Here is a 21865-nt window from a genome sequence, read left to right on the forward strand (position 1 = left end):
GGGGCTGGCAATGCACTTGGGATCCTTAGCCAGCAGTGAAACTGATGAATATTCATGACCTGTGTTCACTCAGTTATTGCTCCAGTTAATGGGGCAGACTGGTAGTGCTGGACCAGCTGCTGTCAGACAGTCCAGCCAAGCAGCCTTGGGGCTATTCTTGTCATGGAGTTTTTTACATGCTTTTATTTCTCACATTTCCTGTTGCGGTAAGATAGCTTTTAAGTTCTCATATTTGACTTCTGCTGAACGGTTTTTTTTTCCTGTTTAGTCTCTTGGCTCTAAGGAAAATGTTCCGAATGAAGAAAGGTGGCTGGGTGTGCTTGAGCAGTAACCTTTCGTTTGTTAAGTTTTCAGATAGCACATGACATTAGACACTTGTTAAATCACTTTGAACTTTGAGAGAGGCCACGAGGCTGAAACAAGAACTTTTTGCTTTGTCATGCTTTGCTTGTAAATTAGGGGATAAAAATGGTGCATGAAATCATTGCATTCTTTAAAATGAGTGTTTGAACTTTTCTGTACTTTAGATGCTGTCCTCCAAAGAATTGATTATTATGTTTTATCCCTGCTTTTTAGAGAGGCTCAGGCTTAAATGTGATTTTATGCTGGGATTCAGGTAGATTGGCAGAGCTGTTTGGGGCAGCTTGCATTCACTATACAACACTATAGTTTGCAAGCATTAAATTGTGTGCAGTGTTTATTTTCTATGAAACGCCAATCGGGATACAGAAACAAAACCAACTCAAATTAAAATGTCAAGAATGTAAAAACTTAACATGGGATCAATAAGTCTTCTGGTGCCCATTTCAGATGGAACCTGTTACATAATTCCATTCTTGAGCTTGTACATTTTCCTAAAGCACTTCAGAGTTGGGAGCAGAAGTGTATTTTGATTAAGTAGGATGGGACTTTTGCTAATCAGTTCTTTGCCACTGCAAAGTGCTTTCATAGCCTGCAGCATCTGCCTTCCAAACTTTGCTTGCTGGTAGAGTGTTCTGCAGTTTGTTTAGCAACAGCATTCTCGAATTCTAATGTATGAAAAATTGATGATGAACTTCTTACCTCCTTTAGGCACATAGAGATGAAATCCAGCGTAAATTTGAAGCCCTTCGTAATAGCTGCACAGTGAGTATTAAATACAGATCATTGAATTATTTTGAAATTAAGGATAATGAAACAAACAATTTCCTCATTTAATCCTTGATGACACGAGTTCCTAATGTGGACTTCTGGCTTCAAGGTGCTAGTAGGAGCTGGATGGATTGGATTGGATTTCTTTGAGGTTTCAGGTAAACCTCAGTTTTGAGGTTTTAGTCTGATCATGAAATTGTCACTATTCTTCTTTTTGGAGAAGAAAGTAAATTAAAATATCTCATTGCAGTGCAGCTAATAAGAATGGTGCAGCAGCTGCAAAAAAATGACTGTAGATGAAGGTCTTTTCTGCTCACGAGAAGAAAAGATCTACCTGTCCAAATTCTGAGCTGCATTGTAGATCTAGGCCTGAGTGGGTTTTAAGGAGGATTTTAACACTGTTTGAAGAAACAAGAAGGGTTAAGGTTCCAAATCATACATTGATATACAGCAGAGAGAACTCCAGGATCTGAATTTTCACCTTCTGTTGCCTGAGATCTTTGACATGTTTTCAGGTTCATTTCATCAGTCCAGGACAGATCTCCAAGGGCTTTGTCTGTCCACTGGGATTCTTGCAGTTTAACACTATCTTCACACTTGTTCATGGTAGTTGATGGAGAGTATCTGCCTTCCAGTGACATGAATTACACAAGTGTTGGATAAGGACTACAGTCCTCTGGGTCAGCAGTGATTGTAAATTATTCTGGGCTTTTTTTCTCTACCCCACACTGTAAGCAGGGCTTAATTGCTGGGACTCTTTATCTTGATTGTTTCCTTGCTTCCAGTGATTTTCTCAAATGTAATTTTTCATCCTGTAGGAGTAATTCTCTAATGTATAAGTTTTCATCTTTCAAAATATCTTTTCAGCATGAAAGTCATTCTGTTTTCCTCACTTGCTCTTTAGCACTAAGCAAGGGGCTTCTTCTGGACATGGGATATCCAGATAGGAAGAAGTGAGGAAGTACAGCTTTCCAAAGTGCTTTAACCTGTGTAAAAGAAATCCTACACAAGAAACTTCACTTTCTGTTCCCTTCCTCATTTTCTTAGATCAACTGTCTAGCTTCCTATGTGTCATCACAGATCTTACATCCAGAGCTATCCTCTGCTGCTCTGGATCTTGCCTTTCATTCAGAGTGACAGCTTCCTGTGAAAACACTTTGGTGATCTCCACTCAGGGAAAAACCAGGTGTGGAAACTCTGTGGCTTCTGTTCACTGCAGGGTCAGCTGCCTTGCAGAGCTGTAACTCATTATCCAGTGGCACTTCAGCTCTGAGTGTGGGGAACAAGCTCCAGCAGTGGAGAATGACCCGTAACATTTCCAGAATGTCAAGAGCTTCAAAGGACTTGTAAAAGTGTTGTGCATTGTAAGGCACTCCAGTGGGATAAGTGGGATCAGACATCCTCATCAATAAGAAATTAATTAAATAGTTCCTAAATGAATAATACATGCCCATGGAACATTCTCTTTGCAGCCCAGGAGAATGCATGTATAATTTAATTGACCATGGACAGATAATTCCATGTTGTGTGCTGTGACTGCTCCTGGCTGACCATCCTGCCTGAGGAATGAGGAAATCAGGGCAATCTTCTGTTGCCAGTGAGGGTCAAGAAATGCTAATTACACTGCTTTCATCAGATGTTTCAAACTCATTTTTATCTGATGGTACCAATATGATGCAGGCTGTGCTTTTTGGTGACCATGTGACTCCACTTGAAGGTGATTAGAATTTATACTCCTTTTAGAATCTGACAACACTTCAAGGGAATAATTGTAATATGCTGCTGCTTATACAGCCTGATAAAGGATGGATTTATTCTTTTAGGAAGTTCTCAAGAGATCCTTTTTAAGCTGACACAAACTCCTTGGACTAGTCTGGCAAACTTTGGCAGGGAATTACTTTTTATTTGATCTTATTGAGAAGCTCCAAACAGCGTAAGAATTACAAAAATAAGATTAGACAGGAAAAAATATTTTTAAATTTAATTACTTCAGTACTTTTGTAGTCTTCAAAAGATAAATAAAAATACTTAATCTACTTTCTTTGGTATTGTTCCCGTTTCTCTAGCTTCACAAAGGTCACAGCTTCTGATTGTAGACAAGGCTGTGTCTGCTTGCCTTGTGTCCTCATTGCACACTTGGTCTTCCTTCTGGTGAGGTTTCTGACCAAGGAGGCTTTCTGTCACTCAGTTGAGCAAGAAATAATAGGATACATAATTGCAACAAAAATTATAACTTGTGCTACCTGCTGAACACACACATGTGCTTGTGGGCACCATTAGAGTCATATCTTATCACAACCTTCTCACAATGATGGCTCATCCAGCAAATCTGTTGAGGGAGAAGATGTAGTTCCCTACATTTATTCTATGAAATAAATGGCCCATTTGAGTGTTAAAAGTGTTTTCCAGGCAGTCAAAGCAAGATCTAGAAATAAAAGGCATTCTTAAATAGGAAAATTTACACATTTGTCAGTTGTTTCCAGACACCTCCAAATTATGGCTTGTTCTGAGATCACCAACATGTTTAAACTTAAAAATACAACTAAGTTATATAAATAACAATAGAATTGTTTCTAAAAGGAAACTTCCAATAAGCAGGCAGTAAAGTCTTTAAATATTTAGCAGGAAATAGTCCTATAAAAGCCTTGCACTCAGCTTAGTAAAATACCAGAGAACCACCATCTGAATCATCTGGGTTTTTCAGGTACAGGCTGTTGCTTTTACTCTAGCAATGAGTGGAATTTCTTATTCCTAATTGGATATTGCATTTCCATTTATTCAAGTTTTCCCCAATAAAACAAGGTTTATCTTCCCTTCTTGAGTTTCTTTTGTCATCATCTTGTGTTCCAGTCTTAAACATTAACAGGCTTGATCTGCACTTGTGCAAGAGATTGGATACTGAGGCATTAATTCTGCAAGCACACCAGACTGGTATAATTTAAGTTATGTGTGAATTCCTGCTGAATTCAGTCTAAGATCCTGATTCCACATTTGCTCCATAAGTTGACATAAGTTGTGTTCTTGTGAGCTTCCAAAATAATATTCAGAGATGTTACTTTGATGCTAAATTGTGTTTCAGAGTAAAAGAGTCTTGCCCACTGTGACAAGGCTAATACCCAGGCAAAAAAACTTTTATATGCCTTTGTTAAATTTTTTAAAAAAGAAAAATTCCTGTTGGGTGGAAGGGGTTATCCTTGATTCCCATTTTGCAGAAAATATGATGGCAGATAGCAGTTACAGGCAGAAATGGAATTCTGTATTTTTTGTAGGCTGACAAAAAATCAGGCATTCTTCTAAGGCATTGCTGTGAGAGATTGATGAGACCTTCACTGTGGGTAACATCATCATCATTTGAGATGTTTGGGAGAAGCAGCTCATCTTCTGGGACCTAGGACAGGAACACAGGGAGTGTTTTAATCCTAGTTTGCACTGGGGAGGAGAGGAATGCAGTCTGGGCAGTGTCCAATGGGCAGTGTCCCTCAAGATAAACCATGAAGAATTTTTGGAGACTAAGATCCATGTTTAAGGTGTATTTCAAGGCACAGATGTTGTCTGACTATGGAGTGGGGAGCAAAGTGAGGAATTCATTGTCAGGTATTGATGGAGCAGGCAGAGATACAATCTGTCTGCAGCCCTGTTTGAGAGCCTGAGCCTCCCAGTGTTGGGATTGGTCTGCCTGAAAAGCTTTGTCTCAGACAGTAGGTGAAGACAAAAGGAGTCTGATGTCTGCTCTCACTTCCTCCTCACAAAAATTTGGGGCTGAAAGACAGCTTTTTCTTGTTTCCTATTTACTTCTGACAGGTAGCTTTCTGGAAAAGATTAGTGGAGATGAGGAGGAGTGGAAATGGATAGAGCAACACTATTAATCTGGAATTACATTAAATTCCAAATAAGACACTACTGATAGCATCCCACAGAAGTTTCCCTTGCTGTGTCCTAGCATTTTTCTGCATGTTTGTTGATGGCCTCTGAGAACTGAGACACCTTTATGAAGGAATAGGGTATGGGGAAGTTTGCAAGCTGCAGTTACTGGTGTATAATTAAAACTCCTTATTTGTCTCCTTGTCCTCATTATTGTGCCTGTGGTTTTTGATATGTGGACAATATGGATTAAATTCAGTACATTTTATCTGGTATGCAAACCAAACCATCGTGTGGCCCTGACTGTTTGTTGCTCTGATGTTTGATTTAATCCATGGCTGGAGAGGTTTGTAGGACCAGGGGTAACTGCTGTGAATCTGCTCAGGCTCACCAGAGGAATACTTTGCTTTCCTCAGATTATTCAATGGGGAGGGAATTATGCTGGATGTGGCCCCTTCTGCTGAGGAGCTGCTATGCTTGGGTTGCTCTGCAATATTTAAAAATGAGATACAGTCCTCTGCATCAGGATAAAGATAAGCTGTGGCTTAGATGTGGTGTGCAGTGAACAATCTGTGTAGTTAGATGATATCTCTGGTTTATGGATTAGTTGTGATGGAGATGTGCATAAATAGAGGAGAAAATTCCAGTTGCTCTGAGTAGTGATGCAGTGGCACAGATTCAGTGGCTGTCTAGATTGTCTAGAATTGCTTTTCCAAGGTTTCAAGCGTTTGGATAATTTATAAACTTAAAACAAAGATTTTACTAATTATATTATGGGTTTCAAAAGGATATAGCATTTTCTCACTGACTTTCCTTTAATATACTTCACATTTACCTCAGAATAGCTCAGGGTTGGTTGGTTTGGGGGTTTTTTCGGGCTTTTTTTTTTTGCCTGGGGATTTCCATAACTGAAAAGAAAAATATCTAAAGCTCTTAATTCTTTCCAGGTATGGGTTTCTGGTATAGGTTGTATATATGTCCAAGGCAATATTTCCATTAAATCTGGGGTTTTTTTGATCTGTGGGTGTTTGATTTTTTGTTTGTTTTTTGATCCCCAGGACAGGCATTTATATCACACTCCATCCCATTTTCCTGTGTGAGCATTACTCTTTAGGCTTTATAGTGTTAATAAACTCTCTAATCCTGTTTGGTTATGTATATCTGTATATAGCTATTGGATGTGTTAAAAAACATCTCCTTTCCCCATGAAAAATGGAAGATTGTATCAAGAGGAACAAATTTTCTCTTGTTAAACAAAAATAAATATATAAATATATAGACTACATGATCTAGTTTGTAATATAGTTGGTGTTTTGGAATTGTCAGTAAATACACTGTTAGAAGAAGGAAAGAAATCATGTCCCATCTTCTGGAACCCTTCTTTGTTAACTGCTTTGTTATTTGTCTGAAGTTTTCCAGAAATATCCTACTAGATAAAATATAGTAGTGAAATATAATATGATCTGGTTTAATTTTAGTTGTATTCAGGGAAAGAAGTCAAAATCTCAGAACCTAGAATGAAAGAAAATGGGAGCTCAACTTCCAGCCCTTAAGGAATAAAATCAACTTGAAATACAGCCAGTTTTAATAATTAATGAAGTAGTTGGACATATTATCTCTGCATATTATTTTATCCATCTTGTGTTTCCCTCATCTCAGTTTTCTTGTTCTTCAAAACTAGCTCAATATTTTTAAATAGAAATTATTTGTACTAGTATATAAAATAGATTTGGAAGAAGCCATGACTGTGTAAAATATATCTTGAAACTGCCTAGATACATGGTGTGGTTAAACATAATATTAAAACAAATGGAAATGGAAGAAAAAGTGAGTTTCTGATCTGACAGTTAGTAGAGCTCTCAGCTGTTGTAAGAGCAGTAGGTAAAACACTGTAAAAGCAAATGTTCTTTTGCTCCTTTTTGTTTGTATAAGCAAATCTATGTTCTTATTTCTGTAGCAGTATAGGCACTAACATGTCCTTACAGCACAGGCTGCCTCCTCTGAAAGCTTGGTGCAAACAATGCAGGGGAAAATGTGTATTTTGAATAGGGCAGTGAGAGTGCTCAGAAACAAGCACATGATCAGATTTCTTCAGAAATGTTGTGTTTTGAAGTGTGAATCATCTTGATTTGACCCTGAACATATGGGTGGCAGGAACTCCCCTTCACCCAGCAGGGAGTAATGGCTGTTGGACTTTTTCTGCTCACAGTTTAAAAACCAAATACTGTTAATTTATGTCTAGGAGAGGCATGGTAAAAGGCTGCCAAAATATGCATTACAGAGTCTTCAAAAAGAAGTGGTTGTCATCTTTCCAGAGCGCTGAGAAGAGCTGTGTGCTCTATCCTCTACTGCTTTAGATATTTAAGTCCTTGGCTTGTGTAGGAAATTGGAACATTTACATTTGAATGTGTGGCCAACCGTGCTCTGAGATTTTATTTTTTCCCATTTAATGAAATATCTTATTCACTTTTCTTTGACATCCAGGCAAAAGAGCCTCTAGAACATGTTTTTAAGAGTTGAATGTGAATTATATAGAGTCGAACAGTTTCTGAAATTCTTTTCATTAAGCTGATTTCAAGATTACTGAGGTTTCTTTCTCTTCTATTGTGGCGATGTTGGTTTTGAGTTAGGAGGAGGTACAAATTCATCCACCCAGTGTTCAGGCCTTTCATTCATAAAACCAACTGTGAAAATGGCCCACTGTTGTTTATATTTGTCTTTCAGTTGGAGGGGACTGTGGTTGAAAGCTTTTAGTTAGTGCTGACTGAACAAATGGATGCTTCCACTTTGGCAAAGGCCTTGTTGAGTTTTTGCTTTTCACTGATTTTTCCATATTGTGTTACCACACTGGTTTCTTCCCTCCTGTGTACCCAGCTGCCATCCATAATGCTGCTACTTTGATAGAATGTATTTCTTAACATTTTTCTGTCTTTCCTCATTATACCCAGTGTCACAAATAATAATATAAGCAAGTCCCAGGAGTATCCATCAGGTTGCACTGCCTCCACTGTACCTCTTGGTCTGTTTTCTTCAGTACCACACTTTGAAAGCCTTTCTGAGAGTGATTAGCCTCATTGCACTTTGGGGAAATTGAGGCAAAAAAAGGTCACTGTAGGTCAGCAGCAGAGCTGAGAATCCAGCCAGAACTCCTGGTTCCCAATCCAGTGCTTTAACTATGACAGTTCTCTCAAATAATAAATTACATTGCATTATATTTATGCTCTGAACCAGATTTTTAAAAAAAGCTATTTTCTCTAAGACCCAAAACTCTACTCCTAATCCAAGTACATAGTAATCTATGCAAAAATATCTACAACTACAACACAGCTCTTCTATCTACCACTATAATGCTGCCCTTTTCTTTGAATTAGAAAAAATGTAAAAGCCTGGCAGTAAATAATTCTGTGTGAATTGAATAATCTCCCCAGTTATATAGAAGAAGGAAGGATGATTTCAAAAACCTGTGCTTACCCACATGTAATTTATGTTTTTTTCTAGGTGATTTCAGATTTGGAAGAGCAGCTGAACCAGCTCACTGAAGACAATGCAGAGCTGAACAACCAGAATTTCTTCCTGTCCAAACAACTCGACGAGGCCTCAGGGGCCAACGACGAGGTTGTGCAGCTGCGGAGTGAAGTCGATCACCTCCGCCGGGAGATCACGGAGAGGGAGATGCAGCTGACCAGCCAGAAACAAGTGAGGCTCTCTAGATCTGGTCAGGAGCTCTAGTGGGAGCTGGCAAAAATTCCTTTTACATCTGGAAACCCATAAGAATTGATGATGCTTCCAGGGGCAGTGGCATTTAAGCCTTCCTTCCCAGGGCAGTTGAGTGAATGGAAATTTTTGGTATTTCCCATCGTGTTTTTGATAACATTTTATTTAGCAATCCTGCATTGTCATTTAGAATTACTCATTTTAATTTTGTGCCCCTGCAAATCTCAAAATGTTCATAATGAGATTGACCTGACATTATCAGGGCTCACAAGTGAATGTACAGGAGCCTTGAAATAAATGGGCTGTGATTTCCCAGCTCCTGCTGGCTGCAGATTTGCATGTACTGTAATCGAAATGGTATGGCTGAAGCTGGAAGTGCATGCTTGATGTGGGATGTGAGAATTGATAGGAGGATTTATTTTTAGACTATGGAGGCCTTGAAGACAACATGTACGATGCTGGAAGAGCAAGTAATGGACTTGGAGGCCCTGAATGATGAACTCCTGGAGAAAGAGCGCCAGTGGGAAGCGTGGAGAAATGTTCTAGGGGATGAGAAGTCCCAGTTTGAATGTCGAGTTAGAGAGCTGCAGAGGATGCTGGATACTGAGAAACAGAGCAGGTCTTTCTCTCTTCCTTTCCTTTTATTAACTTGTATGAAAATTCTCTATAGAAGCTAGTACAAAAATTATATTTAGCATAGGATATGGGAGTTGGAGCTAAATATAAAATCTTGTGAGGTAGTTCTAAAAATGGTTTATTAGTTAATAGTCATCACTGATATTGTTCCTTTTGTTTCTTTGCAAGTGAATGATTCAAGGGGAGTGGTATTTATCATTGCAATTTATAAAATGTCTTGATTTATTATCTTCTATTTTATTTTATGGAAAAAAATAGTCTTTGCTCCTGACTGTTCCTATGGGGTCGTGAAATTTTTAAGGCTGTAGTTCTAGCAGGGGCAGCAACAGGATTATATAATATAAAAGTGTTGCGGCAAACAGTCTGGCTTTCTAATGTAACATCTTGAATTTGAGGCAACCCCTAAAAGAGTTATTGATGCCTCTGCCTGCTAGGGAGAGGTCAGGGAGTTGGGTAACATTATTTTCCATTTTAATGCAGAGTGAGAGCAGATCAGCGTATTACTGAGTCTCGCCAGGTGGTAGAACTGGCTGTCAAGGAACACAAGGCAGAGATTCTGGCCCTGCAGCAAGCACTCAAGGAACAAAAACTCAAAGCAGAGAGCCTTTCTGATAAGGTAAGTAACTTTCAATCCTAGACTTTCATAATTAGATGAAATACTTTTACACTGATATTACTTTTAGAAATGTGGCCTTCAGCAGCTTTTTTCAAGATATTATAGAGACAAATTAAAAAGACTGGAGGGCATAGAATAGAATTCTATCTTCAAACCAAAGACCTGAAATTTTCTTTGATAAAGACTAAAGCAGACAGCAGCCTATGATGCCTGGAATGAAGTCCTTCAACATCTTGGTATCTGCATTTAAACAAGCCAAAATGTCTTTTGGCTGTTTTTTCCCCAGCAACCAAAGGCTATAATGGTATCATTTTTCTTCAGCATGTGGTTGGTGAAGTTGTATTTAAGACTGTGGAATTATATTTATTAGTGTTCAGTGTTATTCTGACCCTCTTTTCCTAGCTCAATGACCTGGAGAAGAAGCATGCCATGCTGGAGATGAATGCCCGCAGTTTACAGCAGAAGCTTGAGACAGAAAGGGAGCTCAAGCAGAGGCTTCTGGAGGAGGTAACCTTGGAGATTCATGTTAGAACTTCAGAAGGTTCCACCTCTTGAGGAGGGGAGGTTGTGTGATTAAGAGTTACACATCCATCCTTCTTCTATATAACTGGGGAGATTAATCAAGTTGGGGGAGTTGTTTTCACTTAAGAGTTTGCAGAGTTGTGTGGCCATGTCAGGGAGCAGTAAAAGTGAGCTGCTCCTCAGGGGCAGGGGAGCTGGCAGCCAAGGGAGACAGCGTGCCAGGCAAGGACAGGACCTTGCAGCCTGCAGGCTCAGATCCACAGCCCCTGAACAAGAGGACCAGGGCAGATTTGCTGAAGGTACCAGTGATCATTATAGAAGCCTCTAGTCATGAGGCATGTCCTAGGTCAGTCCTGCAAGGCCAGGTCTGTGCCCAGGCACAGCTCTGACCAGGCCAAGGGCAAGGGCCATAGCTTAAAACCAGCTCTGGAACCAACATGCTGAGGGTGCATGCCTGGAGGTGAGGTGCCTCATGCAGGTGAGGCTTCTCTCACAGCTCTTTTCAACATTAATTTGGGTCACAGGATTTGTGTCCAGGGTCACACACCTGCACCATAGCGGAGAGTAACTGAATGCAGGCAGCCACTTGTGAGTGTGGGGGAAGAGGCTCCAGAGGAGGCTTTCAGGGTGGTTATGGACAATTAGAGCCTTCTGGTATTCTTGGGGTACTGACAAGTTGCCTACTCCTTTATGCTTCACCAGGAAAGATTTCTGACTCCTGCTTCGTAACGTAGGAGCATTCATGGTTTTCCTGGTCAGGGACCTTCTTGTCAAGAAAGTATGACTCCTAAAAGAACTAGGAGTATTTTGTCATGTGCCCTCCTCTGGTGTTAATTGGAGACAAAGATGCAAACAGCTGCCATTATTTTCCATATCTCATGTGACTATGACTGTCCTGGATTATAGTAAAGATTATAGTTTTAATTTATTTTTACAAAGTACTGAGGTGGCTTCTGGTGGTTGTACAGAGAGCTTGAGAAAATGGTGTTGCTACAGATTAATATAAATACACAGAAATGCTTGTTTAGTCACAATGCATTCTAAAAGGAATCTTCTAGAGTATTGTAATTTTCCAGCTTTTGAAGAATTGTGTGTTTATTTATAAGTTCTGCAATGATGATTATTTTACAAGGAGTGACAGCATTTAATAGCTTTTATTTACAAACAAGAAGACAACAAACCCAAAACACTGGCCTTTGCTGTCCTTTCAACAGCAGGCAAAGCTGCAGCAGCAAATGGATCTGCAGAAGAATCACATCTTCCGCCTGACTCAAGGTCTGCAGGAGGCTCTGGACCGAGCAGATCTTCTGAAGACTGAAAGAAGTGACCTGGAATATCAGCTGGAAAACATTCAGGTGAGAGTGAGGAAGCAGGGCAGTGCTCTGCCTCATTCCCTATGAGGCTTTGGGATGTGATTTACAGTTTGTGTGTGTACACAATACCATGAATACTTTCTTCGTGGTATTTTTAGCTCTGTTTTGCTATTGAGCTGTTTGTTTGTTTCTTCTGTTGAGATGAAATTTCTTGCATCTGTGTGTGATTCACAGGTTCTCTATTCCCATGAAAAAGTGAAAATGGAGGGCACTATTTCTCAGCAAACTAAACTCATTGATTTCCTGCAGGCAAAGATGGACCAACCAGCAAAAAAGAAAAAGGTGGGTGAAGAAGGTTTGAGAGGCATGGAATTAAATGGTTTTGTAATTAGTTATGTGCTGTGTATTCTTAATATTCTGTTTTATCTTTCTTTGTGTAACAAAATGTTGTCCTCAATAAGACCATTCTGAGTTGGTGAATGCAAACTTTAGTAGGCAGAATGTGTTTTTTGTGGCTTTTCTGGTATTTTGTTATTCCTACAACACTTAGGTTACAACCAAGTAGCTACACCTCAGTGAAGCTGTAGGAATACAGAATTTTAAGCATGTTTTTCTAATGCTAAGTATGTATATGTGTACAAACCTATTGTGCATCAAGAGCAGTTGTCCTGTAGTCACAGTATAGGACGGAGCAGTCAGGCAATGTGACTTGTGTCACATCTTTGTCATAAGCTGTTCTGTCATTTTGAATGAAGTAGTTTAATTTTAACCATGTATTTTGAGATCCTCTGTTTAGATCCTTTCAGAGACTCCAGGTGTGAGTACTAACAGGTAATGTATGTCCCTCTTTAAATTAATCCATATCTTGACATTTTTCTCTCCAGTGCCAATATGAACTAAAAATCCATCTTTACACATAACAGAATTGCCATTAGGCCCTCTGGCCGGACAGCCACTAGGCTAGTGTCACTTTGCCTAGGTTAAGCCATCTCTTGCTAGGAGTTAGGAGTTGTCTGTGTGTTTCTGTTGCTAGGGCCTGTTTAGTCGGCGGAAAGAGGACCCTTCTTTACCCACACAGGTTCCCCTGCAATACAATGAGCTGAAAGTGGCACTGGAGAAGGAGAAGGCTCGTTCTGCTGAGCTGGAGGAGGCTCTACAGAAAACACGCATTGAGCTCAGATCTGCTCGTGAAGAAGGTAGGGGTTAACAGAAAAGGTGAATCTGGAAGGAGGCACACATTCTCGGTCTGAAAATGTGCCTATAATTCTGTGCCACTCTAGCAATAACATATGTTGTTTAATTATTATCGCTGCTGTGAAGTTACAATAAAGCTACACTTGATTCTCTGGGCTGTAACTGCAGACTGGTCGCACAGAGCCCTGCTAGGAAACAGAGTGCCACGCTGGTCGCGTTAACCAGAGGCATTTGTCTTGTCTGTAGCTGCTCATCGGAAAATATCCGACCACCCTCACCCCTCCACCCCGGCCACGGCCAGGCAGCAGATCATCATGTCTGCCATTGTGCGCTCCCCAGAGCACCAGCCCACGCCCATCAGTCTGCTGGCTCCACCCTCCAGCCGCCGGAAGGAATCCTCCACGCCTGAGGGTAGGCTCCTGCTCAGCTCCTCTTCTTCTACCTCTGTCAATGCCTTCACCTCATTGATTTTGTTTTCACCCTGCTGACGAGTTCTGTCCCTTGCAGAGTACAGCCGGCGCCTGAAGGAGCGAATGCACCACAACATCCCCCATCGCTTCAACGTGGGGCTCAACATGAGGGCCACCAAGTGTGCCGTGTGCCTGGACACGGTGCACTTCGGCAGGCAGGCCTCCAAGTGTCTGGGTAAGGGCAAAACACAGCGCAGCGTGGGGGGAGGAAAGGCATCAGCCATCTAGAGCAGGGAAAGAAATGACAGTGTGAAGACTCTGAAACTACTTGGTGCAAACATTGAGAAAACATCATGGTTTGGAGTGGAAAGGAAACCTTGGAGAAGCTGGGATTTGTGTGTAGAAGTTGAGGCAGCTGTGTCATGATTGTTTGGGGGTTTTTTTTGTCATTTAACAGAAGTTTTTCCCTGTCCTCTTGTCAGAATGCCAGGTGATGTGTCACCCAAAATGCTCAACTTGCTTGCCAGCTACTTGTGGGCTGCCAGCAGAATATGCCACACACTTCTCGGAAGCGTTCTGCCGGGATAAGATGAATTCCCCTGGCCTGCAGCTGAAGGAGCCAAGCACCAGTCTGCGTCTTGAAGGGTGGATGAAAGTGCCAAGGTATAAGTAGGCGTCTTGGTGCCATGTCAGGTGCTGAAATATTTGGCCTTATGTTACCCTGGCTCTTACAATGAGATAATTGGTACAGGCCCATTACATGGGCATTACAATTACCACCACTATAATTACAATTGCTACTGCTGAAATTTCTCTTTTATGGGAGTTGCATGCTCGCTTTATATAGAATCCAAGCAGAAAGTCCAACATGGCTTTGTGCTTATTTTCCTCAGGAATAATAAACGTGGGCAACAGGGCTGGGACAGGAAGTATATTGTCCTGGAAGGAACCAAAGTGCTCATTTATGATGCAGAAGCGAGAGAAGGTAACTAAGAATTTCTAGCAAGAACATATATTTTAATCTTCAGATATTGTTTGGTGGGTTGAGAGGCTTAAAGATTATTACTATTTCCTATAGCTGTTCCAAATTTAGCTAAATCTTCAGTGATAAGGCAACATTATTTTTTTTCTAGACTCTTAGCCATTTTATTGGCTGGCATGTCATAATAATCTAGCTGTGAAAACATTCAGTGTGCATCCACTTCCTTGTGCTATCAGAGTTATTTTCTTGCTATCTGTTTGTCTGTTCCTAATCTGTCTCCCCATTCTCCTGCAGCTGGACAGAGGCCTCTGGAGGAATTTGAGCTCTGCCTTCCTGATGGTGATGTAACTGTTCATGGAGCTGTAGGAGCTACTGAGCTTACCAATACAGCGAAGACAGGTGAGAATCTTACATAGATGAGGTCAAATGGATTTCATCTGGCTTGCCATCAGTTAGCCTTGTTTGGCTGAACAGAATTTTCTCCCTCGAGCTTTCATTGTGTAATGCTGTAATTTACCTCCATCTGAATTAGGGGAGTAGCTCAGCACTCCAGATCTAGTTACACCCAGGCTGTTGCTTCTGTCACGGTAGAACTGTGGTTACTATAGTCATCAACCCAAATGGAAGTAAATCTTAAGAGATTTGTAGCATTAACACTCGCTTTATTTAAATTTCTTCTCTATTAACTGTGATGTATCATAACTTCTGCCACCATTGTGCTCTGACCACAAAGCCATTAACTTAGAAATGCTGTGGGGTGTATATAGTCTTTTATTATGAAAAAATGTTGATGTGTTGATTTGTATGTATTGAATAGAACTGATGGATAAGATTCTGTATGTCTTGACTGTTACATTAAAGGATACAGACTGTTAAAAACAAAGGTTTCCATAACCAGTTTTTACAGATTTTTCTTAATCAGTACAGGGAAAACTTTAGTCAAGTGGCTGGTTTTGTTTTGGTTTTGCTTTTTTTTTTTTTTTTCCCCCACAATGGAATTTCTTTCTCTTTTGAATAAAAGGCGAGAAATTATTCTTGTTGAGTTAAAGACAGCCTTGTATGTATGGATTGCATACATCCCGCTAATATTTAGGTGTAAGTAGCTAGCCTGTGCAGGACCTGTAAAGGAGAAACCAGTGTGTAAATTGCCATGGTACGTCATGATAAATACAACTTCTCTCCAATGAGGATGAAAGGTGTTGATTTTAAGTCCACTGACAATATTCCAAAAACTAATCTAAGTCTTATTCTATCTATATAACATCTCAGATGTGCCATATATCCTAAAATTGGAGTCTCATCCACACACCACTTGCTGGCCTGGTAGAACACTCTACCTGTTAGCACCCAGCTTCCCTGACAAACAGCGCTGGGTCACAGCACTGGAATCAATAGTGGCAGGTGGGAGAGTTTCCAGAGAAAAAGCTGAGGCTGATGCTGTGAGTATAAAAGTTTCATTTAATAATAAAATATTCTGGGAGGGAGCAGAGTTTTGAAAAATATTTTTTTGGTATTTGACATACTGAGGTTTAATTGAAGGTAAGTTACTGCTTCTGCCTTATGATTTGAGCACCAGGAGCCAGTTCACTGTGAGACTGATGCTGTGTATCACGATACCCTTCTTTAGACTTGGGGAGTGTAATAAGAGAATCCCAAAATATCTCTGTAATTCCAGCAGAGGAAGGAAGAGCAGTTAGGACATTGTTTAAATCCAGTCTCATAAGGAACCACATGGAGCGAACAAACCTTAAAAGAAGCAAAAACTCCCTCCCCTCCCATTCTTAGAGAGTCAGAGGTTTTATATTTCTTGATGGGGGGAGTAGTGTGTGTGTGTGTGTGTACTTTTTAGTTTAAGTTTTATTCTTAATAAGAGGTTAAACAGATTTGTTTAGGTTTTGTGTAGCCTTTCTCACACTGTTACACTGATAACTCTATTTTCTGCAAAGGGAGGTTGGATTCTGTGGCATTGCATAAGAGAATTAGCTCTGAAGGTAGGGAATATCTGACTGCAGGAAATACTCCTTTTTCCTCGGGCTCACATTTCTTTTGTATCTGAGGAAAAAAAACATGCTCTCGCCAACATTTATAGTTTTCTTTAATCCTTCCCCTTAGAAAATTCCACTGCTCTGTTGTAGGAGATTGGAAAAAATGGAAAGGATAGAGACAACAATAGGTTCTGCCTGAATTTAGGATAATTCTGATCAGTTTGCCTTACTGTGTCTAAGGTAGATAAAAGTTTATTAGTCCTTTTGTAGGAGGCATCCCTGCAACTTTTAGTTTTCTGAGAAAAAGAAATCTGTGCCAATCTCTTTGCCTGTCTGAAATGATGACCTTACATTGTTAAAATACAGATAAAGAGATGAAGGTTAACTCCAAAAAAAAAATTATTTTTGTCATTTACAGAAACTGCTGGGGAACTCCCTGCTGAAGCTGGAGGGTGAAGACCGTTTGGATATCAATTGCACAATGCCCTTCAGTGACCAGGTAATGGTCGTGTGCACTTGGTCTTTCTCAGTAGTGGATAATTGATTCAGGGAAATGGTATCTTGATTGCAATATGTGTAATTATTCACTTGTTTGTGGTTTGATTTTTTTCTTCACTGCTGAAGAGTATCACCCAAGCTGCTGTTGGAGCATTCCTTGTTCTCCTCACGTAGTGCTATTTTTTCCCCTATTGTAGGTAGTACTGGTGGGTGCAGAAGAAGGTCTCTATGCCCTGAATGTACTGAAGAATTCCTTAACGCACATCCCAGGAATGGGAGCTGTCTTCCAAATTCACCTCATCAAGGATCTGGAGAAGCTACTCATGATAGCAGGTACAGGGCTGTGTGTCCCCACTGGCCCTGCAGTGGCTCTGTGCTGCCAGGTCCTGCTTGCCTTTGGGTTTGTTCCAGGATTTTGTCTGGTTTTTTATCAGCAAATTGGCAGGAATGCCTTGCTGTGCTTAACACAGTCCTGTCTGAGGCTGGCTGGCAAGGGATTATGTGAATGAGCACTCAGTTAAACCTTCACAAGAAACTGATTTCAGAGCTGAGGGAACAAACAGAGACAAAACATTTCCAGGTTAGAGGTCAGTTGTCATTTTAAGTTCAGCTTAAAAAGTGTTGAGCTAATCAGTGAACTTTTCTTCCTAATTATTGCATAACATTTTAAATGTAATTAACTATTTGAGGACCACTATGTGATCACTGGGGCATAGGGCCAACTCTTACCCTCTCATGCCCTGTAACAAAGCTGGGACTCCTGTCATGATTTAAGATTTCTTTATGAAGGGAACACCAGCTTTAATCTCTCCATCTGTGGTTTTCCAGAGATAATCCTTCCCACACAGATGTAGGCATGCTGAACATTAGGCTGTATCTTCATCTGAAAGCCCAAATTATCAAGTGTCTATATGACATTTGCAGGGAATGAAAAACAAATTCCTTTCTGTTCTGCTAGTTTCATGGTTTTTCTCTGATAAGGGTTTAAGATGTCCGTGGTTTATTTGTGCCAGGGTAGTAGAGAACAAAGCAAATCTCACACATAATGAGAAGGCTGTGTTAGTCTGTCACTGGACTTCTGAGAGGAATTGGCCTTAGGCTGTAATGCAATTCATTAGGGCAGCTCTTGGAAATCCCTTGCCAGTTCTGTTGGCTCAGAGTGATTAAAACATCTTGTACTTGAATAAGTTCTGAAGGGCAAAATAAAACTTCCTGAATAATTTTGAATAATGTCTTAATGAGGCCACAATTACTGTGTGCTGCTAGACTTCAGCAACACTAATAATCCACGCAGGGAATGGTTGTTCTCCTGGTGGATTTACTGCCTGTTGTAGGGTTGGGATTTGCTAAGTTTTCTATTTCAGTTTAAATAGGAATAGTATGGAATGAATTCTGCATGGTACCTTGTGACTGTTTCCACAGTAACAGCCTGTAACAACGAGCTGCTGCTTAGGTAAGACTTTTGTAGTGAGTAGGGAGTTCTCCCTTGATGAAATGCACCCTTTTTTTGTTTCCAGGAGAAGAAAGGGCTCTGTGTCTTGTTGATGTAAAGAAAGTGAAGCAGTCCCTAGCCCAGTCTCACCTCCCAGCCCAGCCTGATGTCTCACCAAATGTCTTTGAGGCTGTCAAAGGATGTCACCTTTTTGCTGCTGGCAAAGTAAGTCACAGCTCCCTCATGCCCCCAGACCACCCCTTAGACTGCTCTGAGTTTAATATTAAGAAATCAGCATCTTTACTCCACTGGCAACACATCCAAGGTCTATATTCTTGCTCTGAATATTTTTCAAATAAGAATGTATGGGCTGAAGAGAGGCTGAGCTGGAGACAGAACGGAGGATTTGCTGCTAATGTGGATCAATTCAGTCAGGATGCCAGGGTGGTATAATTTAAACTGCTAGATAGTAAGAAATCCAGCATAGCATGGTACTACTGCCTCCTCACTATTAACTACAGTTTTGAGATTTTTACTTAGCAAATTCTGTCCAGTCTATGTTCTTAAATGTCATGCTTCCAGGCTAGCAAATTTCCTTAGGTGTTTGTGTCACTTTATTCTAGACATTTACACAGATTACTGGTCTTAGCATGGAGCATTTAAGCACTGTAATAATTCTTATTAACAATAACTTCTCTGGACTACTTTGGTAACAAATTGAGCACCACTTATTTCAAAGTGATGCTTAAGTTTCAGGGGTTAAAATAGACCTAACCAATTTGTCAATCCCTTTTCTGTGGAAAACCCTCCTCATATTTTATTAATGTCTTTCAAGCATAAAAGAAATCATAGAAGCCATTTAAATTCACATTCTTTTTTGAGAATGTGAAGAGGCTTTTCATTATTTCACTAATTCACAATAATTACCCTATTAATAAAATGTACTTGCTTATCTCTGCACAGTTCTTTTTGTGGCAAGAGTTTCTCAGATCCGTTTCACACGCTCAACAATATAATTTATTTTATTGCTGTCCTGAACTATGCTTTTTGTCTTCCTTACAGGTTGAGAACAGTCTTTGTATCTGTGCAGCCATGCCCAATAAAGTGGTGGTTCTGCGATACAACGAGAGCTTGAGCAAGTTCTGTATCAGAAAGGTGAGATTTATGACTCCCTGCTGTGGTTGAGGTTAATTCACATAGTGCTGTAAGCCTTTGCTTTGGAGCAAACATCTAAAACCTGTGTGCATGAGAAAATTTGTTTGCCAGCTAAAATGATAACAAATTGCACTGTGCACTGACTCAAAGTGGAGTAGGCAGCAATTTCCTTTAATAAGAGTTGGCATTTTTGGAGAGATGCAGAACAGAACTGTGATTTTTTGAGATATTGGGCTGAGCTGTAATCATAACCTGAGAGATCTCTCCTCAGGACAAAAAATTTAAACACCAGCTGCCTTTGAACATCTGGCACCCAGAAGCTCATGTTCTCTCCTGTGCACAAATTAAAGGATGTTCCAGTCAAACTACACCTCCCTGGGTGAAAGTCCCTGCAGGTGACTTTGCAGGCACCAGTTCATTTTGCAGTGTGACTGAGGCTGCTGGAGGAAAGCAGTGGGCACAGCCATGCAGATCTGGCCTCAGGACGAAAGGCATGACTGATGGAGATCTGGGCACAGATGCCAGCACCCCTGGAATGTCTGCAAGCACTGCAGCTGATAGCAGCTCCTGCTCACAGCAGGGAACACTGAGGGTCTGCAGCCCTTCCTCTGACAAGGGCTTACATGCACAACATGCAAAGGCATGTTTTAGAGGGCAGGTTTTCCTTATCTCCACTAATCCAGACAACTGAATTTAGATCCTAACAAGATGGCAGCAAGCCCAGAATATGCTTTTCTTTTCTGCCAACAAAATTTCCAGATAAAGTAGGATTTATGTAAGGAATCTTGTCCTCAGAAGATCTGGGAATCTGTGCGTTGTGTCAGGGTAACCTGCAGAGAATCCCAACTCTTCAGTCACAAGGCAGGTCTTGGTAGACAACATCTCTCTGTCATGTACAAGGAAGGAAGGAAGATTGGCTGTGACTTACAAGGGTTTACAAGCAGCTCACTGCTGCTCCAGAAAACTGAGCTGCAGAGCAGAAGAATATCTTCCAGAACAGTATATCAGTATATTCTTACAAAAGGAAGAGGATCTCTCCCGAGGTGAGTTTATATGCAAGTCTACATTCAAGCATCACTTCCAAGAAAACAAAATTTTCTTCTAGCAAGAGTTTTTGTTCACATGCTTTTGAGAGACTGGTAGGGTCTTTGAGGTTGCTACCTCTCCCTTTTGTAAAGATAAAGGTAGCAATATACAACTTTCCAGACTCAGTGTTATCTGTAAGCTGGTACAGGGGACTAATACCTGTCCATACTATCCTTTTTTTGCAGGAGATTGAAACCTCTGAGCCTTGCAGCTGCATCCATTTGACCACTTACAGCATCATCATAGGAACTAACAAGTTCTATGAAATTGAGATGAAGCAGTACACACTGGAGGGTAGGAGATAATTCCTGAGAAATGCTCCAAGTGGCTCCACAGGTTCTTTTGTGCAGCTTTTCGAAAGCAGTTTTGAAAAAAGTTGGTGCAAATCAAGGTGTCTTTCTCCATTCCCTTTGCAGAGTTTTTGGATAAAAATGACCACACTTTAGCTTCTGCTGTGTTTGCTGCTTCCACCAACAGTTTTCCAGTCAGTATCATCCAAGTGAACCCAGCAGGGCAGAGGGAGGAGTATCTGCTGTGTTTCCATGGTAAGTGGTGGATGGTTGTGCAGGTGTTGCACTACTCCTGTTCTCTGAGCTGCAGAAGGTACCCAAATGCTGCTGAATTTTGGACAACCTGCTTTGGCTTTAAAGCTCTCTATGCCTGGTGGATCAGTTTTTGCACAAGATTTCTGTGCCTGAGGGAAGGACTGCAGGCAGTGTGTTAAGTGCAAACAGGTGCTTAATTACCCTGATAAGATGTTCAGGGGCTCTGACTTGGGCTTTATCTGGTTTCCATGCAGACAGATGAGACTTTTTAACCTTCTGGTGATTAAATGAGAGAGGGTGTTATTTTTTTGTATAGCTGCTTTTTTTTGCCCTCTTGTATACTGTCATGGGAAGGCACAAACCTTCCGAAGCCCTCTAGCAGTAATTTTGGGTGAATAATGGTAGGAATGTCATTACCTGCCCAACTCTAGATTAAATAATGACCTTAGCTTAGGTGGAACAAAGAGACATGGAATCACAACACCTTTTGGCCTGGCAGTATTCCTACATCCAGCCAGTCCCATGGCATTTAGAGTAATGCATGGCAATCTGGGATTTGTAAGATGTCCCTCATAAAAAGCCTGGGAACAACTGCCTTTGTCCCTTCAGAAATAAATGAATAAAACTCAGGCAGATGCTCATGACCTGATGTGACTTCTCTTGGCAGAGTTTGGTGTCTTTGTGGATTCCTATGGAAGACGCAGTAGGACAGACGACCTGAAATGGAACCGCTTGCCCTTAGCTTTTGGTAGGTGTTGAGGGAAAACACCTTGGATTGTGGAGAT

General features: G+C 40.7%; 1 protein-coding gene across 10 annotated transcripts in view; it reads left to right on the forward strand.

The window, feature by feature from the left end:
* The window catches only part of CIT (citron rho-interacting serine/threonine kinase), a 67574-nt gene that overhangs the window by 41169 nt on the left and 4540 nt on the right, over positions 1 to 21865 (forward strand). For 8 of the 10 annotated variants that reach the window (XM_038152448.1, XM_038152447.1, XM_038152449.1 and 5 more), the window contains 21 exons: positions 1072 to 1125; positions 8491 to 8688; positions 9132 to 9325; positions 9823 to 9958; positions 10361 to 10465; positions 11695 to 11835; positions 12028 to 12135; positions 12827 to 12989; positions 13234 to 13398; positions 13495 to 13632; positions 13880 to 14060; positions 14291 to 14382; positions 14674 to 14778; positions 15649 to 15818; positions 16783 to 16863; positions 17060 to 17195; positions 18380 to 18519; positions 19357 to 19449; positions 20721 to 20829; positions 20952 to 21080; positions 21748 to 21828. In XM_038152448.1, coding sequence (XP_038008376.1) covers positions 1072 to 1125; positions 8491 to 8688; positions 9132 to 9325; positions 9823 to 9958; positions 10361 to 10465; positions 11695 to 11835; positions 12028 to 12135; positions 12827 to 12989; positions 13234 to 13398; positions 13495 to 13632; positions 13880 to 14060; positions 14291 to 14382; positions 14674 to 14778; positions 15649 to 15818; positions 16783 to 16863; positions 17060 to 17195; positions 18380 to 18519; positions 19357 to 19449; positions 20721 to 20829; positions 20952 to 21080; positions 21748 to 21828 — 2719 coding nt within the window. The remainder of the gene's footprint in view (positions 1 to 1071; positions 1126 to 8490; positions 8689 to 9131; positions 9326 to 9822; positions 9959 to 10360; positions 10466 to 11694; positions 11836 to 12027; positions 12136 to 12826; positions 12990 to 13233; positions 13399 to 13494; positions 13633 to 13879; positions 14061 to 14290; positions 14383 to 14673; positions 14779 to 15648; positions 15819 to 16782; positions 16864 to 17059; positions 17196 to 18379; positions 18520 to 19356; positions 19450 to 20720; positions 20830 to 20951; positions 21081 to 21747; positions 21829 to 21865) is intronic. The other 2 variants (XM_038152454.1, XM_038152455.1) reach the window with 1 other exon arrangement.

This window comes from Motacilla alba, chromosome 15 (genome assembly GCF_015832195.1).
Source record: "Motacilla alba alba isolate MOTALB_02 chromosome 15, Motacilla_alba_V1.0_pri, whole genome shotgun sequence".
Lineage (NCBI taxonomy): Eukaryota > Metazoa > Chordata > Aves > Passeriformes > Motacillidae > Motacilla > Motacilla alba.